A 26655-nucleotide genomic window follows, 5' to 3' on the forward strand; every position below is an offset into this window, starting at 1 on the left:
ACCGGTACAGAGTCAATGTGGAGGATATATACAGGGGGTACAGAGTCAATGTGGAGGCTATATACAGGGGGTACCAGTACAGTGTCAATGTGTGGAGGCACAGGTTAGTCGGGGTAATTTGTAAATGTAGGGGTGAAGTGATTATGCATAGAAAATAAACGGTGAGGAGCAGCAGTGTAAAAAACAAATGGAGGGGGGGGTCAATGTAAATAGTTTGGTGGCCATTTGATTAATTGTTCAGCAGCCTTATGGCTTGGAGGTAGAAGGTGTGTGCATTTCCAAATCATGTGCTATCAATTGAATTTACTACAGGTGTCAATCCTGTGACTTGATGACAGCTTTGCACACTCTTGGCATTCTCTCAAATAGCTTCACCTGGAATGTTTTTCTAACCGTCTTGAAGGAATTCCCACATATGCTGAGCACTTGTTGGCTGCTTTTCCTTCACTCTGCGGTCCAACTCATCCCAAACCATCTCAATTGGGTTGAGGTCGGGTGATTGTGAAAGCCAGGTCATTTGATGCAGCACTCCATCACTCTTATTGGTCAAATAGCCCTTATACAGCCTGGAGGTGTGTTGGGTCATTGTCCTGTTGAAAAACAAATGATAGTCCCACTAAGCCCAATCCAGACGGGATGGCGTATCGCTGCAGAATGCTGTGGTAGCCATGCTGGTTAAGTGTGCCTTGAATTCTAAATAATTCACAGACAGTGTCACCAGCAAGCAACCCCACACCATCACACCTCCTCTTCCATGCTTCATGGTGGGAACCACACATGCATAGATTACCAATTCACCTACGCCACATCTCACAAAGACACAGCGGTTGAAACCAAAAATCGAATTTGGACTCATCAGACCAAAGGACAGACAGATTGGCTCAAACACATTAAGAAGGAAAGAAATTCCACAAATGAACTTTTAACAAAGCACACCTGTTAATTGAAATGCATTCCAGGTGACTACCTCATGAAGCTGGTTGAGAGAATGCCAAGTGTTGTCGTGGAAATTTCCTCTATTTACCAAATCATGAGAGCAAACCACACACGAGTCAGAGTTAGTTATCAAAGTCCATCTTTAATTATATGAGCTCTATCACAACCCTGTGACTCTCAGATCAATTCAGTGTCTATCAATGAATTATCTGAGAGTTCCTTACACATTGCAACTGAGATCCTTAAATAGCAAAAGACACACATAGCCAGACAGCATAGACATAATTCATCGTTCAGCTTTGTCTCCTAAACTATGCTCTTTTCTCAAACTCAGAACCATAAACAAATCCTCCATATCAACAGGCATATATCAAATCCATCCTATCTTGAGAAGATCACAGAGACACACTGACTGGCACAAACATTGTGGAGCCAAGAGATACACGCTTGACCTCTCCCCTCTCTCCGGCCCAAGCAACTTAGTCTTGACATAGAACAGATACTGCAACCCCGCCATAGTATTATACAAAAATGACATTCTGATGAGAAGTAACTTACAAACATATGATGAATATAAAACATCTTACCTATGTTACCAACCAATTCTAATTATTCCCCAGCACAGTGTGCAAAGCTCTCTTCAAGGCAAAGGGTGGCTACTTTGATGAATCTCAAATATAAAATATATTTTGATCTGTTCAACACTTCTTTGGTTACTACATGATTGCATATGTGTTATTTCCTAGTTTTGATGTCTTCACTATTATTCTACAATGTAGAAAATCCCCAAAGCCAACTCCTCCTTTGGCCGCCTTTCCTTCCAGTTCTCTGCTGCCAATGACTGGAACGAATTGCAAAAATCACTGAAGCTGGAGACTTACATCGCCCTCACTAACTTTAAGCATCAGCTGCCAGAGCAGCTTATAGATCATTGAACCTGTACACAGCCCATCTGTAAATAGCACACCAAACTACCTCATCCCCATATTAATTTATTTCTTGCTCCTTTGCACCCCAGTATCTCTACTTGCACAATCATCTTCTGCACATCTATCACTCCAGTGTTAATGCTAAATTGTAATTATTTCAACGCTATTGCCTATTTATTGCCTTAGCTCCCTAATCTTACATTTACACACACTGTATATAGATTTTCTATTGCGTTATTGACTGTACGTTTGTTTAACCCATGTGTAACTGTGTTGTTTGTGTTGCACTGCTTTGCTTTATCTTGGCCAGGTCGCAGTTGTAAATGAGAAATGGTTCTCAACTGGCCTCCCTGGTTAAATTAAGGGGAAATAAAAAATTAAGAAAAACCCTGAATGAGAAGGTGTGTCCAAAACACAGTCATGGTAAGCACAAATAAAATGTCACATCACCCAGAAAAAACAGTTACATTCACCCACAAATAATTCCCCCAACAATACTTTAAATTATATATGTAGTATTTAATGTGTATATTTATATTGTACTATACAGGGCGCATTTGGAAAAGAGACATATGTCTCAATATGTCTTCCCTGTCAAAATAAAGGTTAAATAAATATATACAATTCATGAAACATACGTGGAAGGGTGTACAGGCTGTGGTCAATTTATTAATGAACAGATAGGTGGGAGGGCATAGACGCTGTGGTCAATTTATTAATGAACAGATAGGTGGGAGGGCATAGACGCTGTGGTCCATTTATTATACAAAACATGGGTGGAAGGATGTACAATTTATTAATGAAACATGGTAAAACAGATTGATTTGACAAACAGTCCAAATACTCAGTATACACCAATGTTGTTGTCTTCCATGTGTCCACACATCTCTTTAGTGGCTGGGGCGGAAGGGAAAGGCCATGCTTGGAAGGAAAGGTTGAGAAGGGAAGGAGGGATGGGGAGAGTGAGAGGAAGGGTGAGGTCCTAAGGGGCTGGGCCGGGGGCTGTACCCCAGAGGAGGGGTGTGGATGTGGGGGTAGAATCCACTCTGCTGCACTGGACCAGACATCACCAGCTGGAGCAAACTGAGAGACACCATAGAATTAGGAATTACAACACACTTTGTCCTGCATCTGTAACAGCAGGGAATGCATCACCTATAGCCTCTACTGCTATTCATTCCAGTTCCGTCAATGCATTCTAAGCACCTTCCATTCTTCTTCATAGCGTGGTTTCATTACCGTTTGACTTCGGTTTGAATTCCGTCCTGTCGCAATGTTTCGCTAACTTAGGGAAGGAGGAGATGTCGCTAACCCTACCCCCCACCCTAACTTAGGGATGGAGGAGATGTCGCTAAATATGGATTAAATGTATATACCGAACCCTACCCCCCACCCTAACCCTAATTTAAGGAGGGAGGGAGATGTCGCTAACCCTAACCCCCACCCTAACTTAGGGAGGGAGATGTCACTAAATATGGATGAAATGTATTGAAACGGCTAAATTCCATTCATAGAATTAGTAAGGCCAGCAAGGCCAGAGTGAGAAAATGGAAGACATTTATTTTCCACCATAATTTGTAAATAAAATCATTAAAAATCCTACAATGTGATTTTCTGGATTTTTTTTCTCATTTTGTCTGTCATAGTTGAAGTGTACCTATGATGAAAATTACAGGCCTCATCTTTTTAAGTGGGAGAACTTGCACAATTGGTGGCTGACTAAATACTTTTTTGCCCCACTGTATATACCAGACATGGGCAAACTACGGCCCGCGGGCCACATACGGCCCGTTAGGCTTTTTAATCCGGCCCGCCGAACTTTCCCCTTTCCCTGCAATGCCCACGTTTCCCCAATAGATGGCGCACTCAAAACACATTGACCGTTGTTGGAGTGGCGCGTATTTCTCTTTATTTCACTTTAATTTTCACTTCGTTTCACGTCACCATTAAGCCCTTCTGTGAAAATGAGCGGACCAAAGAGAAGGAAAGTGGACAGCGAATGCCGAGTTTAATAAGGAGTGGACAACAAAATACTTCTTCACTGAAGTCCGATCAACGGCTGTATGTCTGATATGCCAAGAAGCTGTTGCGGTTTTCAAAGAGTACAATATCAGCCGTCACTTTGCCACGAAGCATGCAAACTATGCTAGCAAGCAGTCAACACAAGAACGGGCGGCTACTGCTCAGAGGTTGGCAGCTAATTTACAGAGTCAACAGAACTTTTTTCACCGACAAACTGCAATTCAAGAGTCAAGTACCAAGGCAAGTTATTTGCTGGCATTCAAATTAGCAAAGGCTAGCAAGCCTTTCTCCGAAGGCGAGTTTTTGAAAGAGTGCATGGTAGAGACAGCAGGTCTCTTGTGTCCGGAGAGCAAACCCAAGTTTGAAAAAATCAGTTTAGCACGCAGGACAGTGACTCGCCGCGTGGAACTGATTGACGAAGATATAGTCAGCGAGTTAAACAAAAAGGCGGAGTCCTTTAAGTTATATTCACTAGCACTGGATGAAAGTAACGACATAAAAGACACTGCTCAGCTCCTAATTTTTATCTGAGGGATTAACGACAGTTTTGAGATAACGGAGGAGCTTTTGAGCATGGAATCACTGAAAGGGAAAACGCGAGGAGAGGACTTATATGAACAGGTGTCTGCTGTCATCGAGAGAATGAAGCTACCTTGGAGTAAACTTGCCAATGTCACCACGGATGGATCGCCAAATTTAACTGGAAAAAACATCGGGCTGCTGAAAAGAATCCAGGATAAAGTGAAAGAAGAAAACCCTGACCAGGATGTTATTTTACTTCACTGCATCATTCATCAGGAGTCTCTGTGTAAGTCTGTATTGCAGCTTAATCACGTCGTGGATCCAGTTGTAAAACTTGTTAACTTCATACGAGCAAGGGGACTTAATCATCGTCAGTTCATTACGTTCCTGGAAGAAACTAATGCGGATCACCAGGACCTACTTTACCACTCTCGCGTCCGCTGGTTAAGTTTGGGGAAAGTGTTTCAACGAGTCTGGGAGCTCAAAGACGAGATTCGCTCATTTTTTATTTAATGGGGAAATCCGAAGAATTCCCGAGCTGAGCGACACAAACTGGCTTTGTGACTTTGCGTTTGCTGTGGACATATTTTCACACATGAATGAGCTGAACGTGAAGCTACAGGGGAAAGATCAGTTTGCGCACGACATGTACACAAATGTGAGAGCCTTCAAATCCAAGCTGGTTTTATTCTCCAGGCAAATGTCAAACAAATCTTTCGCACATTTCCCCACACTAGCCGTGCAGAAAGAGGCCGCCCGAAATGCGAAGAAATACTGCAAATCACTGGACGATCTGCACAGAGAATTTTGCCGTCGGTTCTGTGATTTTGAAAAAATTGACAAGTCACTTCAACTGGTGTCCTGTCCCCTGTCACAAGACCCCGAATCAGCACCGCAGGAGCTGCAATTGGAACTGATCGATCTTCAGTCTGACTCCGTCTCAAAGGAGAAGTTCAAGTCTCTTAAACTGAATGACTTTTATGCTTCACTTAACGAGACCGCGTTTCCACACCTCCGGAGGACGGCGCAGAAGATGCTGGTGTTGTTTGGCTCGACCTACGTGTGTGAGCAGACGTTTAGCGTCATGAAAATCAACAAAGCCCATCACAGATCAAAGTTAACTGACCAACACCTCAGATCTGTCCTGAGAATTGCCACAACAAAACTAACTCCAGACTTTGATGCACTGGCAAAAAAGGGAGACCAACAACACTGTTCCAACTGAAATGGTGAGTTTTTCTGCTGTGTTATGAAAAAATGCATATGGAAAGTTTGGAAGTGCGTCTTTTAATTAAGAGCAATGCGCATTTACGCACAGCAGCGGTACAATAGCTTAATTAACACGCCGCACATCGCTCTTAATTTAAATTTAAATTTTCAGCTGATATTTAATACAGCCTATGTCTGTGTGCTTGGCAACGATACACGTGTACTGTTTGCGCGTGAAGGCGAGGGCGTCCGTGGCGAGTTTGTAGAGCGCGCGGTCAGGACAATCCATCCATGATTTTGCGGAGTTTAACACAAGTAGATATTATTGAGCTTGAGTATTTCGTTGTGTAATAATATGTTTTGAATGTTGAAAGTGATTCCATTTTTCAATAAATGTTGATTTCTTTAACTTTGCACCTTCGATTGAAACTTATTAAAAACAGACGCAATCTTGATAAATCACAGTGCGTATGTTATTTTAATCTATTTACATTTCCTCCTCCCAGTATCTCCGAAATAGTATGTAAATGCCATATCTTGCATATTCCTTGAGACAAATTTATTAACTGATAAGGGCTATTTTTCACATTTGAAAGACAGTTAATAAATTGGGTTGTAGTGTTCTTACTGTGCTATGAGGTTTGCACACACTACATTTAATGCTTTAGTTTATCCGGCCCAAACACTCCCTCCAAATGCTCCTGGCCCGGCCCCTCTGTCAAATTTTAGAACCCATTGTGGCCCGCGAGTCAAAAACTTTGCCCACCTCTGGTATATACTATACTCTATACCATCTTGCCTAAGCCGTTCGGCCATTGCTCATTCATATATTTTTATGCACATATTCTTATTAATTCCTTTATACTTGTGTGTACACATTAACATCTGCTATATGCTGGCTATGCTCAGCCTTGTCTCAGGGTAGTAGGGTGGTAGATATCCCTCTAGTAGTGTGGGGGCTATACTCAGACTGGTCTCAGGGTAGTAGGGTGGTAGATATCCCTCTAGTAGTGTGGGGGCTATACTCAGCCTGGTCTCAGGGTAGTAGATATCCCTCTAGTAGTGTGGGGGCTATACTCAGCCTGGTCTCAGGGTAGTAGGGTGGTATATATCCCTCTAGTGGTGTGGGGGCTATACTCAGCCTGGTCTCAGGGTAGTAGGGTGGTAGATATCCCTCTAGTGGTGTGGGGGCTATACTCAGCCTTGTCTTAGGGTAGTAGGGTGGTAGATATCCCTGTAGTGGTGTGGGGGCTATACTCAGCCTTGTCTCAGGGTGGTAGGGTGGTAGATATCCCTCTAGTAGTGTGGGGGCTATACTCAGCCTGGTCTCAGGGTAGTAGGGTGGTAGATATCCCTCTAGTAGTGTGGGGGCTATACTCAGACTGGTCTCAGGGTAGTAGGGTGGTAGATATCCCTCTAGTAGTGTGGGGGCTATACTCAGCCTTGTCTCAGGGTAGTAGGGTGGTAGATATCCCTCTAGTAGTGTGGGGGCTATACTCAGCCTTGTCTCAGGGTAGTAGGGTGGTAGATATCCCTCTAGTGGTGTGGGGGCTATACTCAGCCTGGTCTCAGGGTAGTAGGGTGGTAGATATCCCTCTAGTAGTGTGGGGTCTATACTCAGCCTTGTCTCAGGGTGGTAGGGTGGTAGATATCCCTCTAGTGGTGTGGGGGCTATACTCAGCCTGGTCTCAGGGTGGTAGATATCCTTCTAGTAGTGTGGGGGCTATACTCAGCCTTGTCTCAGGGTAGTAGGGTGGTATATATCCCTCTAGTGGTGTGGGGGCTATACTCAGCCTGGTCTCAGGGTAGTAGGGTGGTAGATATCCCTCTAGTAGTGTGGGGGCTATACTCAGCCTGGTCTCAGGGTAGTAGGGTGGTGGTTGGTAGATATCCCTCTAGTGGTGTGGGGGCTATACTCAGCCTTGTCTCAGGGTAGTAGGGTGGTAGATATCCCTCTTGTAGTGTGGGGGCTATACTCAGCCTTGTCTCAGGGTAGTAGGGTGGTAGATATCCCTCTAGTGGTGTGGGGGCTAAACTCAGCCTGGTCTCAGGGCAGTAGGGTGGTAGATATCCCTCTAGTGGTGTGGGGGCTATACTCAGCCTGGTCTCAGGGCAGTAGGGTGGTAGATATCCCTCTAGTGGTGTGGGGGCTATACTCAGCCTTGTCTCAGGGTAGTAGGGTGGTTGATATCCCTCTAGTGGTGTGGGGGCTATACTCAGCCTGGTCTCAGGGTAGTAGGGTGGTGGTTGGTAGATATCCCTCTTGTAGTGTGGGGGCTATACTCAGCCTTGTCTCAGGGTAGTAGGGTGGTAGATATCCCTCTAGTAGTGTGGGGGCTATACTCAGCCTGGTCTCAGGGTAGTAGGGTGGTAGATATCCCTCTAGTAGTGTGGGGGCTATACTCAGCCTTGTCTCAGGGTAGTAGGGTGGTAGATATCCCTCTAGTAGTGTGGGGGCTATACTCAGCCTGGTCTCAGGGTAGTAGGGTGGTAGATATCCCTCTAGTGGTGTGGGGGCTATACTCAGCCTTGTCTCAGGGTAGTAGGGTGGTAGATATCCCTCTAGTAGTGTGGGGGCTATACTCAGCCTGGTCTCAGGGTAGTAGGGTGGTAGATATCCCTCTAGTAGTGTGGGGGCTATACTCAGCCTTGTCTCAGGGTAGTAGGGTGGTAGATATCCCTCTAGTAGTGTGGGGGCTATACTCAGCCTGGTCTCAGGGTAGTAGGGTGGTAGATATCCCTCTAGTGGTGTGGGGGCTATACTCAGCCTTGTCTCAGGGTAGTAGGGTGGTAGATATCCCTCTAGTAGTGTGGGGGCTATACTCAGCCTGGTCTCAGGGTAGTAGGGTGGTAGATATTCCTCTAGTGGTGTGGGGGCTATACTCAGCCTTGTCTCAGGGTAGTAGGGTGGTAGATATCCCTCTAGTAGTGTGGGGGCTATACTCAGCCTGGTCTCAGGGTAGTAGGGTGGTAGATATCCCTCTAGTAGTGTGGGGGCTATACTCAGCCTTGTCTCAGGGTAGTAGGGTGGTAGATATCCTTCTAGTGGTGTGGGGGCTATACTCAGCCTGGTCTCAGGGTAGTAGGGTGGTTGATATCCCTCTAGTGGTGTGGGGGCTATACTCAGCCTGGTCTCAGGGTAGTAGGGTGGTTGATATCCCTCTAGTAGTGTGGGGGCTATACTCAGCCTGGTCTCAGGGTAGTAGGGTGGTAGATATCCCTCTAGTAGTGTGGGGGCTATACTCAGCCTTGTCTCAGGGTAGTAGGGTGGTAGATATCCTTCTAGTGGTGTGGGGGCTATACTCAGCCTTGTCTCAGGGTAGTAGGGTAGTAGATATCCCTCAAGTATTGTGGGGGCTATACTCAGCCTTGTCTCAGGGTAGTAGATATCCCTCTTGTAGTGTGGGGGCTATACTCAGCCTTGTCTCAGGGTAGTAGGGTGGTAGATATCCCTCAAGTAGTGTGGGGGCTATACTCAGCCTGGTCTCAGGGTAGTAGGGTGGTAGATATCCCTCTAGTGGTGTGGGGGCTATACTCAGCCTGGTCTCAGGGTAGTAGGGTGGTGGTTGGTAGATATCCCTCTAGTAGTGTGGGGGCTATACTCAGCCTTGTCTCAGGGTAGTAGGGTGGTAGATATCCCTCTAGTAGTGTGGGGGCTATACTCAGCCTTGTCTCAGGGTAGTAGGGTGGTGGTTGGTAGATATCCCTCTTGTAGTGTGGGGGCTATACTCAGCCTGGTCTCAGGGTAGTAGGGTGGTAGATATCCCTCTAGTAGTGTGGGGGCTATACTCAGCCTTGTCTCAGGGTAGTAGGGTGGTGGTTGGTAGATATCCCTCTTGTAGTGTGGGGGCTATACTCAGCCTTGTCTCAGGGTAGTAGGGTGGTAGATATCCCTCTTGTAGTGTGGGGGCTATACTCAGCCTTGTCTCATGGTGGTAGGGTGGTAGATATCCCTCTAGTGGTGTGGGGGCTATACTCAGCCTTGTCTCAGGGTAGTAGGGTGGTAGATATCCCTCTAGTAGTGTGGGGGCTATACTCAGCCTTGTCTCAGGGTAGTAGGGTGGTAGATATCCCTCTAGTGGTGTGGGGGCTATACTCAGCCTTGTCTCAGGGTAGTAGGGTGGTATATATCCCTCTTGTAGTGTGGGGGCTATACTCAGCCTTGTCTCAGGGTAGTAGGGTGGTAGATATCCCTCTTGTAGTGTGGGGGCTATACTCAGCCTTGTCTCAGGGTAGTAGGGTGGTAGATATCCCTCTAGTGGTGTGGGGGCTATACTCAGCCTGGTCTCAGGGTAGTAGGGTGGTAGATATCCCTCTAGTGGTGTGGGGGCTATACTCAGCCTTGTCTCAGGGTAGTAGGGTGGTAGATATCCCTCTAGTAGTGTGGGGGCTATACTCAGCCTTGTCTCAGGGTAGTAGGGTGGTAGATATCCCTCTAGTGGTGTGGGGGCTATACTCAGCCTGGTCTCAGGGTGGTAGGGTGGTAGATATCCTTCTAGTGGTGTGGGGGCTATACTCAGCCTTGTCTCAGGGTAGTAGGGTGGTAGATATCCCTCTAGTAGTGTGGGGGCTATACTCAGCCTTGTCTCAGGGTAGTAGGGTGGTAGATATCCCTCTAGTAGTGTGGGGGCTATAATCAGCCTTGTCTCAGGGTAGTAGGGTGGTAGATATCCCTCTAGTAGTGTGGGGGCTATACTCAGCCTTGTCTCAGGGTAGTAGGGTGGTAGATATCCCTCTAGTAGTGTGGGGGCTATACTCAGACTGGTCTCAGGGTAGTAGGGTGGTAGATATCCCTCTAGTAGTGTGGGGGCTATACTCAGCCTTGTCTCAGGGTAGTAGGGTGGTAGATATCCCTCTAGTAGTGTGGGGGCTATACTCAGCCTTGTCTCAGGGTAGTAGTTTGTTCTGTTATAATCTCTACCTGGCACAGCCAGAAGAGGACTGGCCACACCTCATAGCCTGGTTCCTCTCTAGGTTTCTTCCTTGGTTCCCACCTGGACAAGAGGAATACCTATGTAAGAATGCTGTTCATCGGCTGCAGCTCAGCATTCAACACCATAGTACCTTCCAAGCTCATCATTAAGCTTGAGGCCCTGGGTTTCAACCCCGCCCTGTGCAATTGGGTCCTGGACTACCTGACGGGCCACCCCCAGGTGGTGAAGGTTTTACCTACAACATCTCCACTTCACTGATCCTCAACACTGGGGCCCCACAAGGATGCGTTCTGAGCCCTCACCTGTACTCCCTATTCACTGCGTGGCCATGAACGCCTCCAACTCAATCATCAAGTTTGCAGATGGCACAACAGTAGTAGACTTGACTACCAACAACAACAAGACAATCTACAGGGAGGAGGTGAGGGCTTCGGAGTGTGTTGTCAGGAAAATAACCTCTCCCTCAACATCAACAAAACAAAGGAGATGACCCGGGACTTAAGGAAACAGCAGAGGGAGCACCCCCTATCCACATCGACAAGACAGCAATGAAGAGGGTGCAAAGTTAAGTTCCTCTGAGTACATATCACTGACAAACTGAAATGCTCCACCCACAAAACCCTCAAACTTTCACAGATGCACAATTGAGAGCATCCTGTCGGGCTGTATCACCGCCTGGTAAAGCAATTGCACCGCCCACAACCGCAGGGCTCTCAAGTGGGTGGTGCGGTTTGCACAACGCATCCCGATCATCAAGGACAAAAAAAAACCCACCCGAGCCACTGCCTGTACTCCCAGCTATCATCCAGAAGGCGAGGTCAGTACAGGTGCATCAAAGCTGGGCCCGAGAGACTGAAAAACAGCTTCTATCTCAAGGTCATTAGCCATCACTAGCACAGAGAGGCTATATACAGGCTTGAAGTCATTGGCCACTTTAATCAAATGGAACACGAATCACTTTAATAATACCACTTTAACAATGCTCACATATCTTGCATTACTCATCTCATATGTACAGTTGAAGTCAGAAGTTTACATACACCTTTGCCAAATACATTTAAACTCTTTTTCACAATTCCTGACATTTAATCCTAGTAGAAATGCCCTGTTTTAGGTCAGTTAGGATCACCACTTTATTTTAAGAATGTGAAATGTCAGAATAATAGTAGAGAGAATGATTTATTTCAGCTTTTATTCTTTCATCACATTCCCTTTGAGATCAGGGCTTTGTGATGGCCACGCCAATACCTTGACTTGTTGTCCTTAAGCTATTTTGCCACAACATTTGCGACCAAGCTTTAACTTCCTGACTGATGTCTTGAGATGTTGCTTTAATATATCCACAAAATTCACTACCTCATGATGCCATCTATTTGTGAAGTGCACCAGTCCCTCCTGCAGCAAAGCACCCAAACAACATGATGCTGCAACCCCCGTGCGTCACGGTTGGGATGGTGTTCTTCGGCTTGCAAGCGTCCTCCTTTTTCCTCCAAACATAACGATGTTCATTATACCCAAACAGTTATATTTTTGTTTCATCAGACCAGAGGACATTTCTCAAAAAAGTACAATCTTTGTCCCCATGTACAGTTGCAAGCCGTAATCTGTAGTTTTTATGGCGGTTTTGGAGCAGTGTCCTTTCTTGCTGAGCGGCCATTCAGGTTATGTCGATATAGGACTCGTTTTACTGTGGATATAGATACTTTTGTACCCGTTTCCTCCAGCATCTTCAGAAGGTACTTTGCTGCTGTTCTGGGATTGATTTGCATTGTTCGCACAAAAATATGTTAATCTATGAGACAGAATGCCTCTCCTTCCTGAGCGGTATGACGGCTGCATGGTCCCATGGTGTTTATACTTGCGTACTATTGTTTGTACAGATGAACGTGGTACCTTCAGGCATTTGGAAATTGCTCCCAAGGATAAACCAATCTTGTGGAGGTCTACAATTGTTTTCTGAGGTCTTGACTGATTTCTTTTGATTTTCCCATAATGTCAAGCAAAGAGGCACTGTTTGAAGGTAGACATTGAAATACATCCACAGGTACACCTCCAATTGACTCAAATGTCAATTAGCCTATCAGAAGCTTCTAAAGCCATGACATAATATTCTGGAACTTTCCAAGCTGTTTAAAGTTATAGTCATCTTAGTGTATGTAAACTGCTGACCCACTGGAATAGTTTGTTCACAAGAAATGTGTAGAAATGTGTAGAAAAAATAGTTTTAACGACTAACCTAAGTATGTAAACTTCCGACTTCAACTCTATTCTTTACTATCTATTGCATCTTAGCCTATCCTGCTCTGACATTGCTCATCCATATGTTTATACATTCTTATTCCTTTCCTTAGATTTGTGTGTATTAGGGAGATGTTGTGGAATTGTTAGATATTACTTGTTAGATATGGCACTGTCGTTACTAGAAACACAAGAATTTCGCTACACTCACAATAACATCTGCGAACCACGTGTATGTGACCAATAAAAAAGAATTACCGCCTGGAATCGAACCAGGGTGTCTGTAGTGACGCCTCAAGCACTGAGATGCAGTGCCTTAGACTGCTGCGCCACTCGGGAGCCCGAGATCACACCTTAGCAAACAATCATTTGTAAACTAAATGTTAGATGCAACTAACATGACAAGTAGATAGACCTATTTCTCTGTAAAACAACGTTAGATCCAGTCTGTCTATGATATTATCCTGATGGCTCTGATTCTAGCTAGCTAACCAGTCAATCCTATGTAAGAGGCTAGCTAGCATCAGCTTTGTAGTGGTTTTACTATGTTGAAACACTCGTTTTCAAATTTTCTTACATTTTTCTCACAAGCGCATTGCTGGAGCTTCTAAATCCTCAATGTAATTTATTAATTTTAACGGATTTAAACCATATTTAACGAGATCTTCTCCCTGTTGGCAATGCCTGACAACGCACAGGAAACGACTCCCCCGATATGAAGAGGGCTTGGAACGTTCGAATGTAGAATGTGCATTGAGGGTATTAGACTGGTTTGGATTTCTCCTTCGCCAAAATGGCTGCCATTATCATAACATTCTGGAACTATAAGGATCATGACATCATGCACTACTTAGGAAGATCACACACATACACCTCTTAGGCTGGAAACAGGACAGAACAGGTCTGAACAGGGGGAGGGTAAGAACAGATCTTGACAGGAAGAGGGTTGCATTGTGATTGGTTGTGGGGAAGGTTTAGGGGTGCATTGTGACTGGTTGTTGGGAAGGTTTAGGGGTGCATTGTGATTGGTTGTGGGGGAGGGCAAAGGGTGCATTGTGACTGGTTCTTACTTGTTGTGTGGGAGGAGGGAACAGAGAGCTCTCAGGTCCTCTGTGGAGAGAACACACAGGATAAGACAACTGTAGAAGACACAGGACATCACAACTGTAGAAGACACAGGATATAACATCCCTACCTCTAGAGCAGAGCAGCGCCCCTGCTGCCATGGACACCTGCAGGGCCTGGGCCAGCCTATCCAGAGTGAGCTGGATGTGTGTTTGTGTATCGGAGTGGAGAGGGTTCAGCTCCTCCAGAAGACCAGAGAGGTCAGAGATCAGAGAAGTCAGCTGGTCGGGCTGCAGCAACGCCAGACGACCCAGAAGCCCCTTCTCTCTCAGAACGCCCGGGAGGAGCAGTAACACCTGGAACAGATAAGTGTTGAGTTCATCACCTCTGACCTCTAAACATGACCTGGCCCTGACCCAGGACTCCCGGGAGGAAGAGTCGATGACCTCTAAACACGGGGGTGCGGTTCCACGGGGGTGCGGTTCCACGGGGGTGCGGTTCCACGGGGGTGCGGTTCCACGGGGGTGCGGTTCCACGGGGGTGCTTTATGTTTGCTTTATTGGCAGTTATTGTTGTTAACCTGTAACTCATGTTGACATTTCTGCCAGTGCTTACGTCAAGCAGCTAAGGTGTTTAATACAGTATTTCTTAAATAAAAACATGAGCAGGAAAGAATCAGTAGACAGTATGGAGTCCGTTGCTGCTGGCTGCACTCAGGACTGATTTCTGAGAACATGTCTACAAGTTCTTCATCAGCCAGCTGTCAAACGGTCCTAAATAAAGCTGCTACAAGCCATATATCAGAACCCCAAATCACTAGTTTGCTAAGTTCCATCTCTGCTGGTCAATGAAGCTAGTAAATAGCAGGCACCATGAGCAGGTCACGTTAGCTAAATCAGCTTATCAAGTCACTGGCAAGTGGTGACGTTTGGTTTTTACATATTTCTCACAATCTATTACCAGTGTGCATCTGTCTGGCAGTGTTTCATATGGAATCATATTACTGGGCTGCATCCCAGTGCTAGAGGCATCACTACAGACATCTTGGTTTGAATCCAGGCTGTATCACAACCGACCGTGATTGGGAGTCCCATAGGGCGGCATACAAGTGGTCCAGGTTTGGCCGGTGTGGGCTGTCATTGTAAATAAGAATTTGTTCTTAACTGACTTGCCTAGTGAAATAAAGGTTACATTTAAATTGTTTAAAAGAAAATAAACAGCTGGCAGCGGGACACACTCGCCAATGGGTTTAGAATTCTGGAATCTTGACAAGTGGGATGCAAGTGCACATCATCTTAATTCTCATTGGCCCAAAACAGTAGCTAGGCTTCCATCTAGTTGGAGACAGATTTAGACCAAAACAGTAGCTAGGCTTCCATCTAGTTGGAGACAGATTTGGCCCAAAACAGTAGCTAAGCTTCCATCTAGTTGCAGACAGATTTGGCCCAAAACAGTAGCTAGGCTTCCATCTAGTTGGAGACAGATTTAGACCAAAACAGTAGCTAGGCTTCCATCTAGTTGCAGACAGATTTGGCCCAAAACAGTAGCTAGGCTTCCATCTAGTTGGAGACAGATTTAGACCAAAACAGTAGCTAAGCTTCCATCTAGTTGGAGACAGATTTAGACCAAAACAGTAGCTAGGCTTCCATCTAGTTGGAGACAGATTTAGACCAAAACAGTAGCTAGGCTTCCATCTAGTTGGAGACAGATTTGGCCCAAAACAGTAGCTAGGCTTCCATCTAGTTGGAGACAGATTTAGACCAAAACAGTAGCTAAGCTTCCATCTAGTTGGAAACAGATTTAGACCAAAACAGTAGCTAAGCTTCCATCTAGTTGGAGACAGATTTGGCCCAAAACAGTAGCTAGGCTTCCATCTAGTTGGAGACAGATTTAGACCAAAACAGTAGCTAAGCTTCCATCTAGTTGGAGACAGATTTAGACCAAAACAGTAGCTAGGCTTCCATCTAGTTGGAGACAGATTTAGACCAAAACAGTAGCTAGGCTTCCATCTAGTTGGAGACAGATTTGGCCCAAAACAGTAGCTAGGCTTCCATCTAGTTGGAGACAGATTTAGACCAAAACAGTAGCTAAGCTTCCATCTAGTTGGAAACAGATTTAGACCAAAACAGTAGCTAGGCTTCCATCTAGTTGGAGACAGATTTGGCCCAAAACAGTAGCTAGGCTTCCATCTAGTTGGAGACAGATTTAGACCAAAACAGTAGCTAAGCTTCCATCTAGTTGGAAACAGATTTAGACCAAAACAGTAGCTAGGCTTCCATCTAGTTGGAGACAGATTTGGCCCAAAACAGTAGCTAGGCTTCCATCTAGTTGGAGACAGATTTAGACCAAAACAGTAGCTAAGCTTCCATCTAGTTGGAAACAGATTTAGACCAAAACAGTAGCTAAGCTTCCATCTAGTTGGAGACAGATTTGGCCCAAAACAGTAGCTAAGCTTCCATCTAGTTGGAAACAGATTTAGACCAAAACAGTAGCTAAGCTTCCATCTAGTTGGAGACAGATTTGGCCCAAAACAGTAGCTAGGCTTCCATCTAGTTGGAGACAGATTTAGACCAAAACAGTAGCTAGGCTTCCATCTAGTTGGAGACAGATTTAGACCAAAACAGTAGCTAAGCTTCCATCTAGTTGGAGACAGATTTGGCCCAAAACAGTAGCTAGGCTTCCCTCTAGTTGGAGACAGATTTGGCCCAAAACAGTAGCTAAGCTTCCATCTAGTTGGAGACAGATTTAGACCAAAACAGTAGCTAGGCTTCCATCTAGTTGGAGACAGATTTGGCCCAAAACAGTAGCTAAGCTTCCATCTAGTTGGAGACAGATTTAGACCAAAACAGTAGCTAGGCTTCCATCTAGTTGGAGACAGATTTAGACCAAAACAGTAGCTAGGCTTCCATCTAGTTGGAGACAGATTTAGACCAAAACAGTAGCTAGGCTTCCATCTAGTTGGAGACAGATTTGGCCCAAAACAGTAGCTAGGCTTCCATCTAGTTGGAGACAGATTTAGACCAAAACAGTAGCTAGGCTTCCATCTAGTTGGAGACAGATTTGGCCCAAAACAGTAGCTAGGCTTCCATCTAGTTGGAGACAGATTTAGACCAAAACAGTAGCTAGGCTTCCATCTAGTTGGAGACAGATTTTCGTGCCAATATTCTAAAAACAGAGATGTGATTCCTTCAGTCTGAGGTGCTGAGTAATGGACAGGTCTGTCTCACTGTCTGGAGGTTCTGCTGCTATGATGGTCTGTCTCACTGTCTGGAGGTTCTGCTGCTATGATGGTCTGTCTCACTGTCTGGAGGTTCTGCTGCTATGATGGTCTGTCTCACTGTCTGGAGGTTCTGCTGCTATGATGGTCTGTCTCACTGTCTGGAGGTTCTGCTGCTATGATGTTCTGTCTCACTGTCTGGAGGTTCTGCTGCTATGATGGTCTGTCTCACTGTCTGGAGGTTCTGCTGCTATGATGGTCTGTCTCACTGTCTGGAGGTTCTGCTGCTATGATGTTCTGTCTCACTGTCTGGAGGTTCTGCTGCTATGATGTTCTGTCTCACTGTCTGGAGGTTCTGCTGCTATGATGGTCTGTCTCACTGTCTGGAGGTTCTGCTGCTATGATGTTCTGTCTCACTGTCTGGAGGTTCTGCTGCTATGATGGTCTGTCTCACTGTCTGGAGGTTCTGCTGCTATGATGTTCTGTCTCACTGTCTGGAGGTTCTGCTGCTATGATGTTCTGTCTCACTGTCTGGAGGTTCTGCTGCTATGATGGTCTGTCTCACTGTCTGGAGGTTCTGCTGCTATGATGTTCTGTCTCACTGTCTGGAGGTTCTGCTGCTATGATGTTCTGTCTCACTGTCTGGAGGTTCTGCTGCTATGATGGTCTGTCTCACTGTCTGGAGGTTCTGCTGCTATGATGTTCTGTCTCACTGTCTGGAGGTTCTGCTGCTATGATGGTCTGTCTCACTGTCTGGAGGTTCTGCTGCTATGATGGTCTGTCTCACTGTCTGGAGGTTCTGCTGCTATGATGGTCTGTCTCACTGTCTGGAGGTTCTGCTGCTATGATGTTCTGTCTCACTGTCTGGAGGTTCTGCTGCTATGATGGTCTGTCTCACTGTCTGGAGGTTCTGCTGCTATGATGTTCTGTCTCACTGTCTGGAGGTTCTGCTGCTATGATGGTCTGTCTCACTGTCTGGAGGTTCTGCTGCTATGATGTTCTGTCTCACTGTCTGGAGGTTCTGCTGCTATGATGTTCTGTCTCACTGTCTGGAGGTTCTGCTGCTATGATGGTCTGTCTCACTGTCTGGAGGTTCTGCTGCTATGATGTTCTGTCTCACTGTCTGGAGGTTCTGCTGCTATGATGGTCTGTCTCACTGTCTGGAGGTTCTGCTGCTATGATGGTCTGTCTCACTGTCTGGAGGTTCTGCTGCTATGATGGTCTGTCTCACTGTCTGGAGGTTCTGCTGCTATGATGTTCTGTCTCACTGTCTGGAGGTTCTGCTGCTATGATGGTCTGTCTCACTGTCTGGAGGTTTGTAATCCAAACGTACGTCCTAACGACCTCAGTTACACAACTGTCCCAAAAGTTAGGTTTGAGACTGTACATTGAGACTGGACATTGAGACTGGACATTGAGACTGGACATTGAGACTGGACATTGAGACTGGACATTGAGACTGGACAAACCTGCAGGACACTGAGATGTAGCTCAGAGAAGAGAGGCCCTGCCTCCAGCTCAGTCTCTGTCGTCCCATTGGCCAAGTCCTGCTTCCCGTCTCTTCTGTAAGCCAATGGGGCTTTGACACACCAGCGCACCAGCCCAGCCAGCGGTGTGAGGTCCAGGGAGCCGATTGGCTGGCTGGAGGAGGGGGGCGTGTTCAGCAGAGTGATGAGGACCAATCGAGGTTGGTCTTGGATCCAGGACACCACCATCTGTAGCAGCTGTACAGGGGGAGTCAACTCCTCTATACACACCAAACACACACCAAGAGGTATTTAGAGATGTTTACATGACACAGCCTAATAACAGCTGTACAGGGGGAGTCAACTCCTCTATACACACCAAACACACACCAAGAGGTATTTAGAGATGTTGACATGACACAGCCTAATAACAGCTGTACAGGGGGAGTCAACTCCTCTATACACACCAAACACACACCAAGAGGTATTTAGAGATGTTGACATGACATAGCCTAATAACAGCTGTACAGGGGGAGTCAACTCCTCTATACACACCAAACACACACCAAGAGGTATTTAGAGATGTTGACATGACATAGCCTAATAACAGCTGTACAGGGTTTTCATTACATTTACATTTACATTTAAGTCATTTAGCAGACGCTCTTATCCAGAGCGACTTACAAATTTGAATTCACCTTCTGACATCCAGTGGAACAGCCACTTTACAATAGTGCATCTAAATCATTAAGGGGGGGTGAGAAGGATTACTTATCTTATCCTAGGTATTCCTTGAAGAGGTGGGGTTTCAGGTGTCTCCGGAAGGTGGTGATTGACTCCGCTGTCCTGGCGTCGTGAGGGAGTTTGTTCCACCATTGGGGGCCAGAGCAGCGAACAGTTTTGACTGGGCTGAGCGGGAACTGTACTTCCTCAATGGTAGGGAGGCGAGCAGGCCAGAGGTGGATGAACGCAGTGCCCTTGCTTGGGTGTAGGGCCTGATCAGAGCCTGGAGGTACTGCGGTGCATTCCCCTCACAGCTCCGTAGGCAAGCACCATGGTCTTGTAGCGGATGCGAGCTTCAACTGGAAGCCAGTGGAGAGAGCGGAGGAGCGGGGTGACGTGAAAACTTGGGAAGGTTGAACACCAGACGGGCTGCGGCGTTCTGGATGAGTTGTAGGGGTTTAATGGCACAGGCAGGGAGCCCAGCCAACAGCGAGCAGTAATCCAGACGGGAAATGACAAGTGCCTGGATTAGGACCTGCGCCGCTTCCTGTGTGAGGCAGGGTCGTACTCTGCGGATGTTGTAGAGCATGAACCTACAGGAACGGGCCACCGCCATGATGTTGGTTGAGAACGACAGGGTGTTGTCCAGGATCACGCCAAGGTTCTTAGTGCTCTGGGAGGACGACACAACGGAGTTGTCAACCGTGATGGCGAGGTCATGGAACGGGCAGTCCTTCCCCGGGAGGAAGAGCAGCTCCGTCTTGCCGAGGTTCAGCTTGAGGTGGTGATCCGTCATCCACACTGATATGTCTGCCAGACATGCAGAGATGCGATTCGCCACCTGGTCATCAGAAGGGGGAAAGGAGAAGATTAATTGTGTGTCGTCTGCATAGCAATGATAGGAGAGACCATGTGAGGTTATGACAGAGCCAAGTGACTTGGTGTATAGCGAGAATAGGAGAGGGCCTAGAACAGAGCCCTGGGGGACACCAGTGGTGAGAGCGCGTGGCGAGGAGACAGATTCTCGCCACGCCACCTGGTAGGAGCGACCTGTCAGGTAGGACGCAATCCAAGCGTGGGCCGCGCCGGAGATGCCCAACTCGGAGAGGGTGGAGAGGAGGATCTGATGGTTCACAGTATCGAAGGCAGCCGATAGGTCTAGAAGGATGAGAGCAGAGGAGAGAGAGTTAGCTTTAGCAGTGCGGAGCGCCTCCGTGATACAGAGAAGAGCAGTCTCAGTTGAATGACTAGTCTTGAAACCTGACTGATTTGGATCAAGAAGGTCATTCTGAGAGAGATAGTGGGAGAGCTGGCCAAGGACGGCACGTTCAAGAGTTTTGGAGAGAAAAGAAAGAAGGGATACTGGTCTGTAGTTGTTGACATCGGAGGGATCGAGTGTAGGTTTTTTCAGAAGGGGTGCAACTCTCGCTCTCTTGAAGACGGAAGGGACGTAGCCAGCGGTCAGGGATGAGTTGATGAGCGAGGTGAGGTAAGGGAGAAGGTCCCCGGAGATGGTCTGGAGAAGAGAGGAGGGGATAGGGTCAAGCGGGCAGGTTGTTGGGCGGCCGGCCGTCACAAGAAGCGAGATTTCATCTGGAGAGAGAGGGGAGAAAGAGGTCAGAGCACAGGGTAGGGCAGTGTGGTAGGGCATTACTCATCTTGTTGGCTAGTGATTTAGCTGTTCGTTACTCATCTTGTTGGCTGATAGTAGATTGACAGGCTAGTGATTTAGCTGTTCGTTACTCATCTTGTTGGCTGATAGTAGATTGACAGGCTAGTGATGTAGCTGTTCGTTACTCATCTTGTTGGCTGATAGTAGATTGACAGGCTAGTGATGTAGCTGTTCATTACTCATCTTGTTGGCTAGTGATTTAGCTGTTCGTTACTCATCTTGTTGGCTAGTGATTTAGCTGTTCGTTACTCATCTTGTTGGCTGATAGTAGATTGACAGGCTAGTGATTTAGCTGTTCGTTACTCATCTTGTTGGCTAGTGATTTAGCTGTTCGTTACTCATCTTGTTGGCCAGTGATTTAGCTGTTCGTTACTCATCTTGTTGGCTGATAGTAGATTGACAGGCTAGTGATTTAGCTGTTCGTTACTCATCTTGTTGGCTGAGGAACAGTACGTGTGGCCAGTTCTTCTAACATCTTTAAAGTGGGATTCCAGTCAGGTCGCACAGCGTTACATCCTTCACTTACACCTTCTGTTGAGATTAATTACCATAAATGTTATTTCTGTCATTCGGAGCACTGTGGCTGAACGCCCTAATCAGGTTACGCACCCAATGCATATGAGTCTGGTGAATTAAAACGGTCAAATGTCTGGCACCACATTTTCCTAACGGTGTGTAGAGAGGTCATACAGGGTGGTAACAGCAGTGTGTGTACCTGTAGAGAGGTCATACAGGGTGGTAACAGCAGTGTGTGTACCTGTAGAGAGGTCATACAGGGTGGTAACAGCAGTGTGTGTACCTGTAGAGAGGTCATACAGGGTGGTAACAGCAGTGTGTGTACCTGTAGAGAGGTCATACAGGGTGGTAACAGCAGTGATGAACTGGCAGCAGAATGGACGACAGGAACAGCTGAGGTTGTTGAGGGTTGGAACCATGGAACCAGGAAGTAGGGAACAATAGTCATCCACCAACACTCTGGCTAGTCTTCTACAGTAGACAGGATGGGACCGCTGGAACACACGAACACACACACACTCTGGTTAGTCTTCTACAGTAGACAGGATGGGACCACTGGAACACACACACACACACACACACTCTGGTTAGTCTTCTACAGTAGACAGGATGGGACCACTGGAACACACACACACACACACACACTCTGGTTAGTCTTCTACAGTAGACAGGATGGGACCACTGGAACACACACACACACACACACACACACACTCTGGCTAGTCTTCTACAGTAGACAGGATGGGACCGCTGGAACACACACACACACACACTCTGGTTAGTCTTCTACAGTAGACAGGATGGGACCACTGGAACACACACACACACACACTCTGGTTAGTCTTCTACAGTAGACAGGATGGGACCGCTGGAACACACACACACTCTGGTTAGTCTTCTACAGTAGACAGGATGGGACCACTGGAACACACGAACACACACACACTCTGGTTAGTCTTCTACAGTAGACAGGATGGGACCGCTGGAACACACACACACACACACACACTCTGGTTAGTCTTCTACAGTAGACAGGATGGGACCGCTGGAACACACACACACACACACTCTGGTTAGTCTTCTACAGTAGACAGGATGGGACCACTGGAACACACACACACTCTGGTTAGTCTTCTACAGTAGACAGGATGGGACCACTGGAACACACGAACACACACACTCTGGTTAGTCTTCTACAGTAGACAGGATGGGACCACTGGAACACACACACACACACACACACTCTGGTTAGTCTTCTACAGTAGACAGGATGGGACCAGTGGAACACACACACACACACACTCTGGTTAGTCTTCTACAGTAGACAGGATGGGACCGCTGGAACACACACACAATATCAATTCATTTCTGGTTAACAATTAAGTACCTCACTGTGATTGTTTTACATTAAAATGGTCAAAAAGAAATAAAAATAGCTTCTTAGCAAAGAGCAACTTCTCAAGCAAGTATTTAATTAGGACTGTCTGGGAGTGGTCCGAGTGGGGAAGTGAAAACAGAAATGAGTCGTTATTGGCAGAAAGGTTGGGAAAGCTCTTTCTTATTGGTCTATTATCTAATTTACCGCCTGGTGATTTCACCAGGCAGGCCAAAACTCTGTTATTGATAACCTATACCTAAATCACTCCATAGACCTGTCCTCGGTAAGTGAAGGTGTGTGTTATTGATAACCTATACCTAAATCACTCCATAGACCTGTCCTCGGTAAGTGAAGGTGTGTGTTATTGTGTTCTAACCTGTAACCAGGTAGCAGCACACTCCAGGATGGGGACCCTGCCCACAGCGATCGCCATGGAAACTAGCTTGCCTAGCAACGCCATGCGACTCTCGTCAGCCTGGTTACCTTGGCGACAGAAGGAAAAGTAAAACACAGATTCAATTCAACTTCAACACAAACACACTGACCAGCCCTTAACCAACAGGTGTAGACCTCACAGTGAAATGCTGACTGACCAGCCCTTAACCAACAGGTGTGGACCACACAGTGAAATGCTGACTGACCAGCCCTTAACCAACAGGTGTGGACCACACAGTGAAATGCTGACTGACCAGCCCTTAACCAACAGGTGTGGACCACACAGTGAAATGCTGACTGACCAGCCCTTAACCAGCAGGTGTGGACCACACAGTGAAATGCTGACTGACCAGCCCTTAACCAACAGGTGTGGACCACACAGTGAAATGCTGACTGACCAGCCCTTAACTCTTGATGATCATCCAGGTGCTTTTTGACAAACTGGAGTTAACTGGACGAGATGGACTCAACAACTACAGGAAGTGTTTGGTTGGAGTCATTGCAGCTAAAGATTGCACAACCTACTTTTCACACAGGGGCACTGGGTGTTGCATAAAGTTGCTTATATAATAAATTAAATAAGTATGTAATTGTTGTGTTATATGTTCACTCAAGTTCCTTTGATCTAATATGATAGATGAGTGAAGATGAGTTAGGGTCAGGGTTAAAGATCACATTGTAGAGTGAACGGAGAAGATGAGTTAGGGTCAGGGTTAAAGATCACCTTGTAGAGTGAACAGAGAAGATGAGTTAGGGTCAGGGTTAAAGATCACCTTGTAGAGTGAACAGAGAAGATGAGTTAGGGTCAGGGTTAAAGATCACCTTGTAGAGTGAACAGAGAAGATGAGTTAGGGTCAGGGTTAAAGATCACCTTGTGGAGTGAACAGAAAAGATGAGTTAGGGTCAGGGTTAAAGATCACCTTGTAGAGTGAACAGGGCAGAGAAAATGAGTTGTCTCACAGCGTCTCGACTCTGTTCCTGGAAACAGCTGCACATGATCTCCAACAGCTGCAGCTCCTGTAAGGCACTCATCCTCTACACACACACACACACACACACACACACACACACACACACGTGAAACCATGGAGACAGGACATAAAGGCAACCTAAAGAGGCAACATTGAGAGTGTGTGTGTGTGTGGTACCCTGTGCAGTATAAACTCCTCCACCAGTTTCAGTGTGTGTGTGTGTGTGTGTGTGTGTGTGTGTGTGTGTGTGTGTGTGTGTGTGTGTGTGTGTGTGTGTGTGTGTGTGTGTGTGTGTGTGTGTGTGTGGTGTCGTACCCTGTGCAGTATAAACTCCTCCACTAGCTCCAGAGTGGGCGTGTCCACCGAGGGGGAGGGGTTATTCTGAACCTGGCCAGACAGGTAGATATCCAGATGGTACAGCACCTGAAACACATTAATAACCACTAACAGGGCTTCCTGCAGCTAACCTACAATCATTACAACACATTAATAACCACTAAGGGGGCTTCCTCCAACGAACCTACAATCATTACAACACATTAATAACCACTAACTGGGCTTCCTGTAGCTAACCTAGAATCATTACAACACATTAATAACCACTAACTGGGCTTCCTGTAGCTAACCTAGAATCATTACAACACATTAATAACCACTAACTGGGCTTCCTGTAGCTAACCTAGAATCATTACAACACAATAGCAGACTGACAAATATCCAGACATGGTCAGAACCTCTTTAGCGGCGCTCAGCGCATCTCGACGTAGCAACGACTGGCGCATATCACTCATCATCAGGTCCCTGAAACATCAGAACACACAGTAACACACTCAACAGCAGCTCCATTAAACAAGATAGAATGATCTTACACAATGTTTTAAAACTTCACTTGCTGCACTTAGCCAGCCATCACACTCAGGGGAGCTATCTGCCAGCCATCACACTCAGGGGAGCTATCTGCCAGCCATCACACTCAGGGGAGCTATCTGCCAGCCATCACACTCAGGGGAGCTATCTGCCAGCCATCACACTCAGGGGAGCTATCTGCCAGCCATCACACTCAGGGGAGCTATCTGCCAGCCATCACACTCAGGGGAGCTATCTGCCAGCCTTCACACTCAGGGGAGCTATCTGCCAGCCATCACACTCAGGGGAGCTATCTGCCAGCCATCACACTCAGGGGAGCTATCTGCCAGCCATCAGACTCAGGGGAGCTATCTGCCAGCCATCACACTCAGGGGAGCTATCTGCCAGCCATCACACTCAGGGGAGCTATCTGCCAGCCATCACTCAGGGGAGCTATCTGCCAGCCATCACTCAGGGGAGCTAGCTAGCTAGTGTATCTGCCAGCCATCACTCAGGGGAGCTAGCTAGCTAGTGTATCTGCCAGCCATCACTCAGGGGAGCTAGCTAGCTAGTGTATTTGCCAGCCATCACTCAGGGGAGCTAGCTAGCTAGTGTATCTGCCAGCCATCACTCAGGGGAGCTAGCTAGCTAGTGTATCTGCCAGCCATCACTCAGGGGAGCTAGCTAGCTAGTGTATCTGCCAGCTATCACTCAGGGGAGCTAGCTAGCTAGTGTATCTGCCAGCCATCACTCAGGGGAGCTAGCTAGCTAGTGTATCTGCCAGCCATCACTCAGGGGAGCTAGCTAGCTAGTGTATCTGCCAGCCATCACTCAGGGGAGCTAGCTAGCTAGTGTATCTGCCAGCCATCACTCAGGGGAGCTAACAAAGTGTAGTGAACCAGAATCTGTCCGTACAGGAGAAGTTGAACATGCAGATCCTTATGAATGCCCAGGAAGCCGCCATTCAACTTGGACCAGCTATTCAAGCTGAATAATGTGAAGATGTTTGGGACTCATACCACCAAATAACGGAGATACGCTAAACAACTAGTCATTACTGTCATCCCAAAACGGCCAAAAAGGCATCCCAACCAATATACAGACTCATGTTGTGTCCCAAAACTACAATACTCTCTGATTAACAAGCAAACCACGGAAAGAGGCGAGTTATAGTCGGTTTGTTTTTAATCCTAGAAACTAACTAGCTATGGTTGCTGTTGTTTGCTCTATTACAACGGGTTTGTGTAACTACACGAGTTACGCAGTTAATATAGAAACGCTTTCTTACCTTGAAAGAGAAGATATTTTAACGCGACGGGGTGCATGCGCCACCGTTTACACTTTCAACTACGGAAACCCATGAAGTACAAACAGAGGACAACTGCCCCGTCCGTCACAACGCGTTTGGTTCTGTTCTGATGGGGTTTATCAGCATCCAACGTTTAGTTCTGTTCTGATGGGGTTTATCAGCATCCAACGTTTAGTTCTGTTCTGATGGGGTTTATCAGCATCCAACGTTTGATTATGTTAGTTGGTACTGGACCAGAAAACACACTGAGTATGATGACAGATAGTT

At 46.6% G+C, this 26655-nt stretch overlaps 1 protein-coding gene across 3 annotated transcripts; it reads right to left on the reverse strand.

The window, feature by feature from the left end:
- Nucleotides 1-1058: 1058 nt before the first annotated feature.
- ints15 (integrator complex subunit 15) lies at nucleotides 1059-26442 on the reverse strand. Of its 3 annotated transcripts, XM_064959496.1 has the most exons (10): nucleotides 26368-26442; nucleotides 24968-25034; nucleotides 24549-24656; nucleotides 24183-24297; nucleotides 23204-23310; nucleotides 21775-21943; nucleotides 18542-18819; nucleotides 13986-14211; nucleotides 13861-13900; nucleotides 1059-2948 (listed from the first exon to the last, which is right to left on the reverse strand). In XM_064959496.1, the coding sequence occupies exons 2-10, from the start codon at nucleotides 25025-25027 to the stop codon at nucleotides 2756-2758; spliced, it is 1296 nt and encodes a 431-aa protein (XP_064815568.1). In that variant the 5' UTR covers nucleotides 25028-25034; nucleotides 26368-26442; the 3' UTR covers nucleotides 1059-2755. The 3 variants fall into 3 exon arrangements, with proteins under 3 accessions (XP_064815568.1, XP_064815574.1, XP_064815581.1); XM_064959502.1 differs by lacking the exon at nucleotides 24968-25034 and having other exon boundaries at nucleotides 26368-26425; XM_064959509.1 differs by lacking the exons at nucleotides 24549-24656; nucleotides 24968-25034; nucleotides 26368-26442 and adding an exon at nucleotides 24411-24428.
- Between the last annotated feature and the right edge of the window lie 213 nt (nucleotides 26443-26655).

The sequence above is a fragment of the Oncorhynchus masou genome, chromosome 5, assembly GCF_036934945.1.
Source record: "Oncorhynchus masou masou isolate Uvic2021 chromosome 5, UVic_Omas_1.1, whole genome shotgun sequence".
Classification (NCBI taxonomy): domain Eukaryota; kingdom Metazoa; phylum Chordata; class Actinopteri; order Salmoniformes; family Salmonidae; genus Oncorhynchus; species Oncorhynchus masou.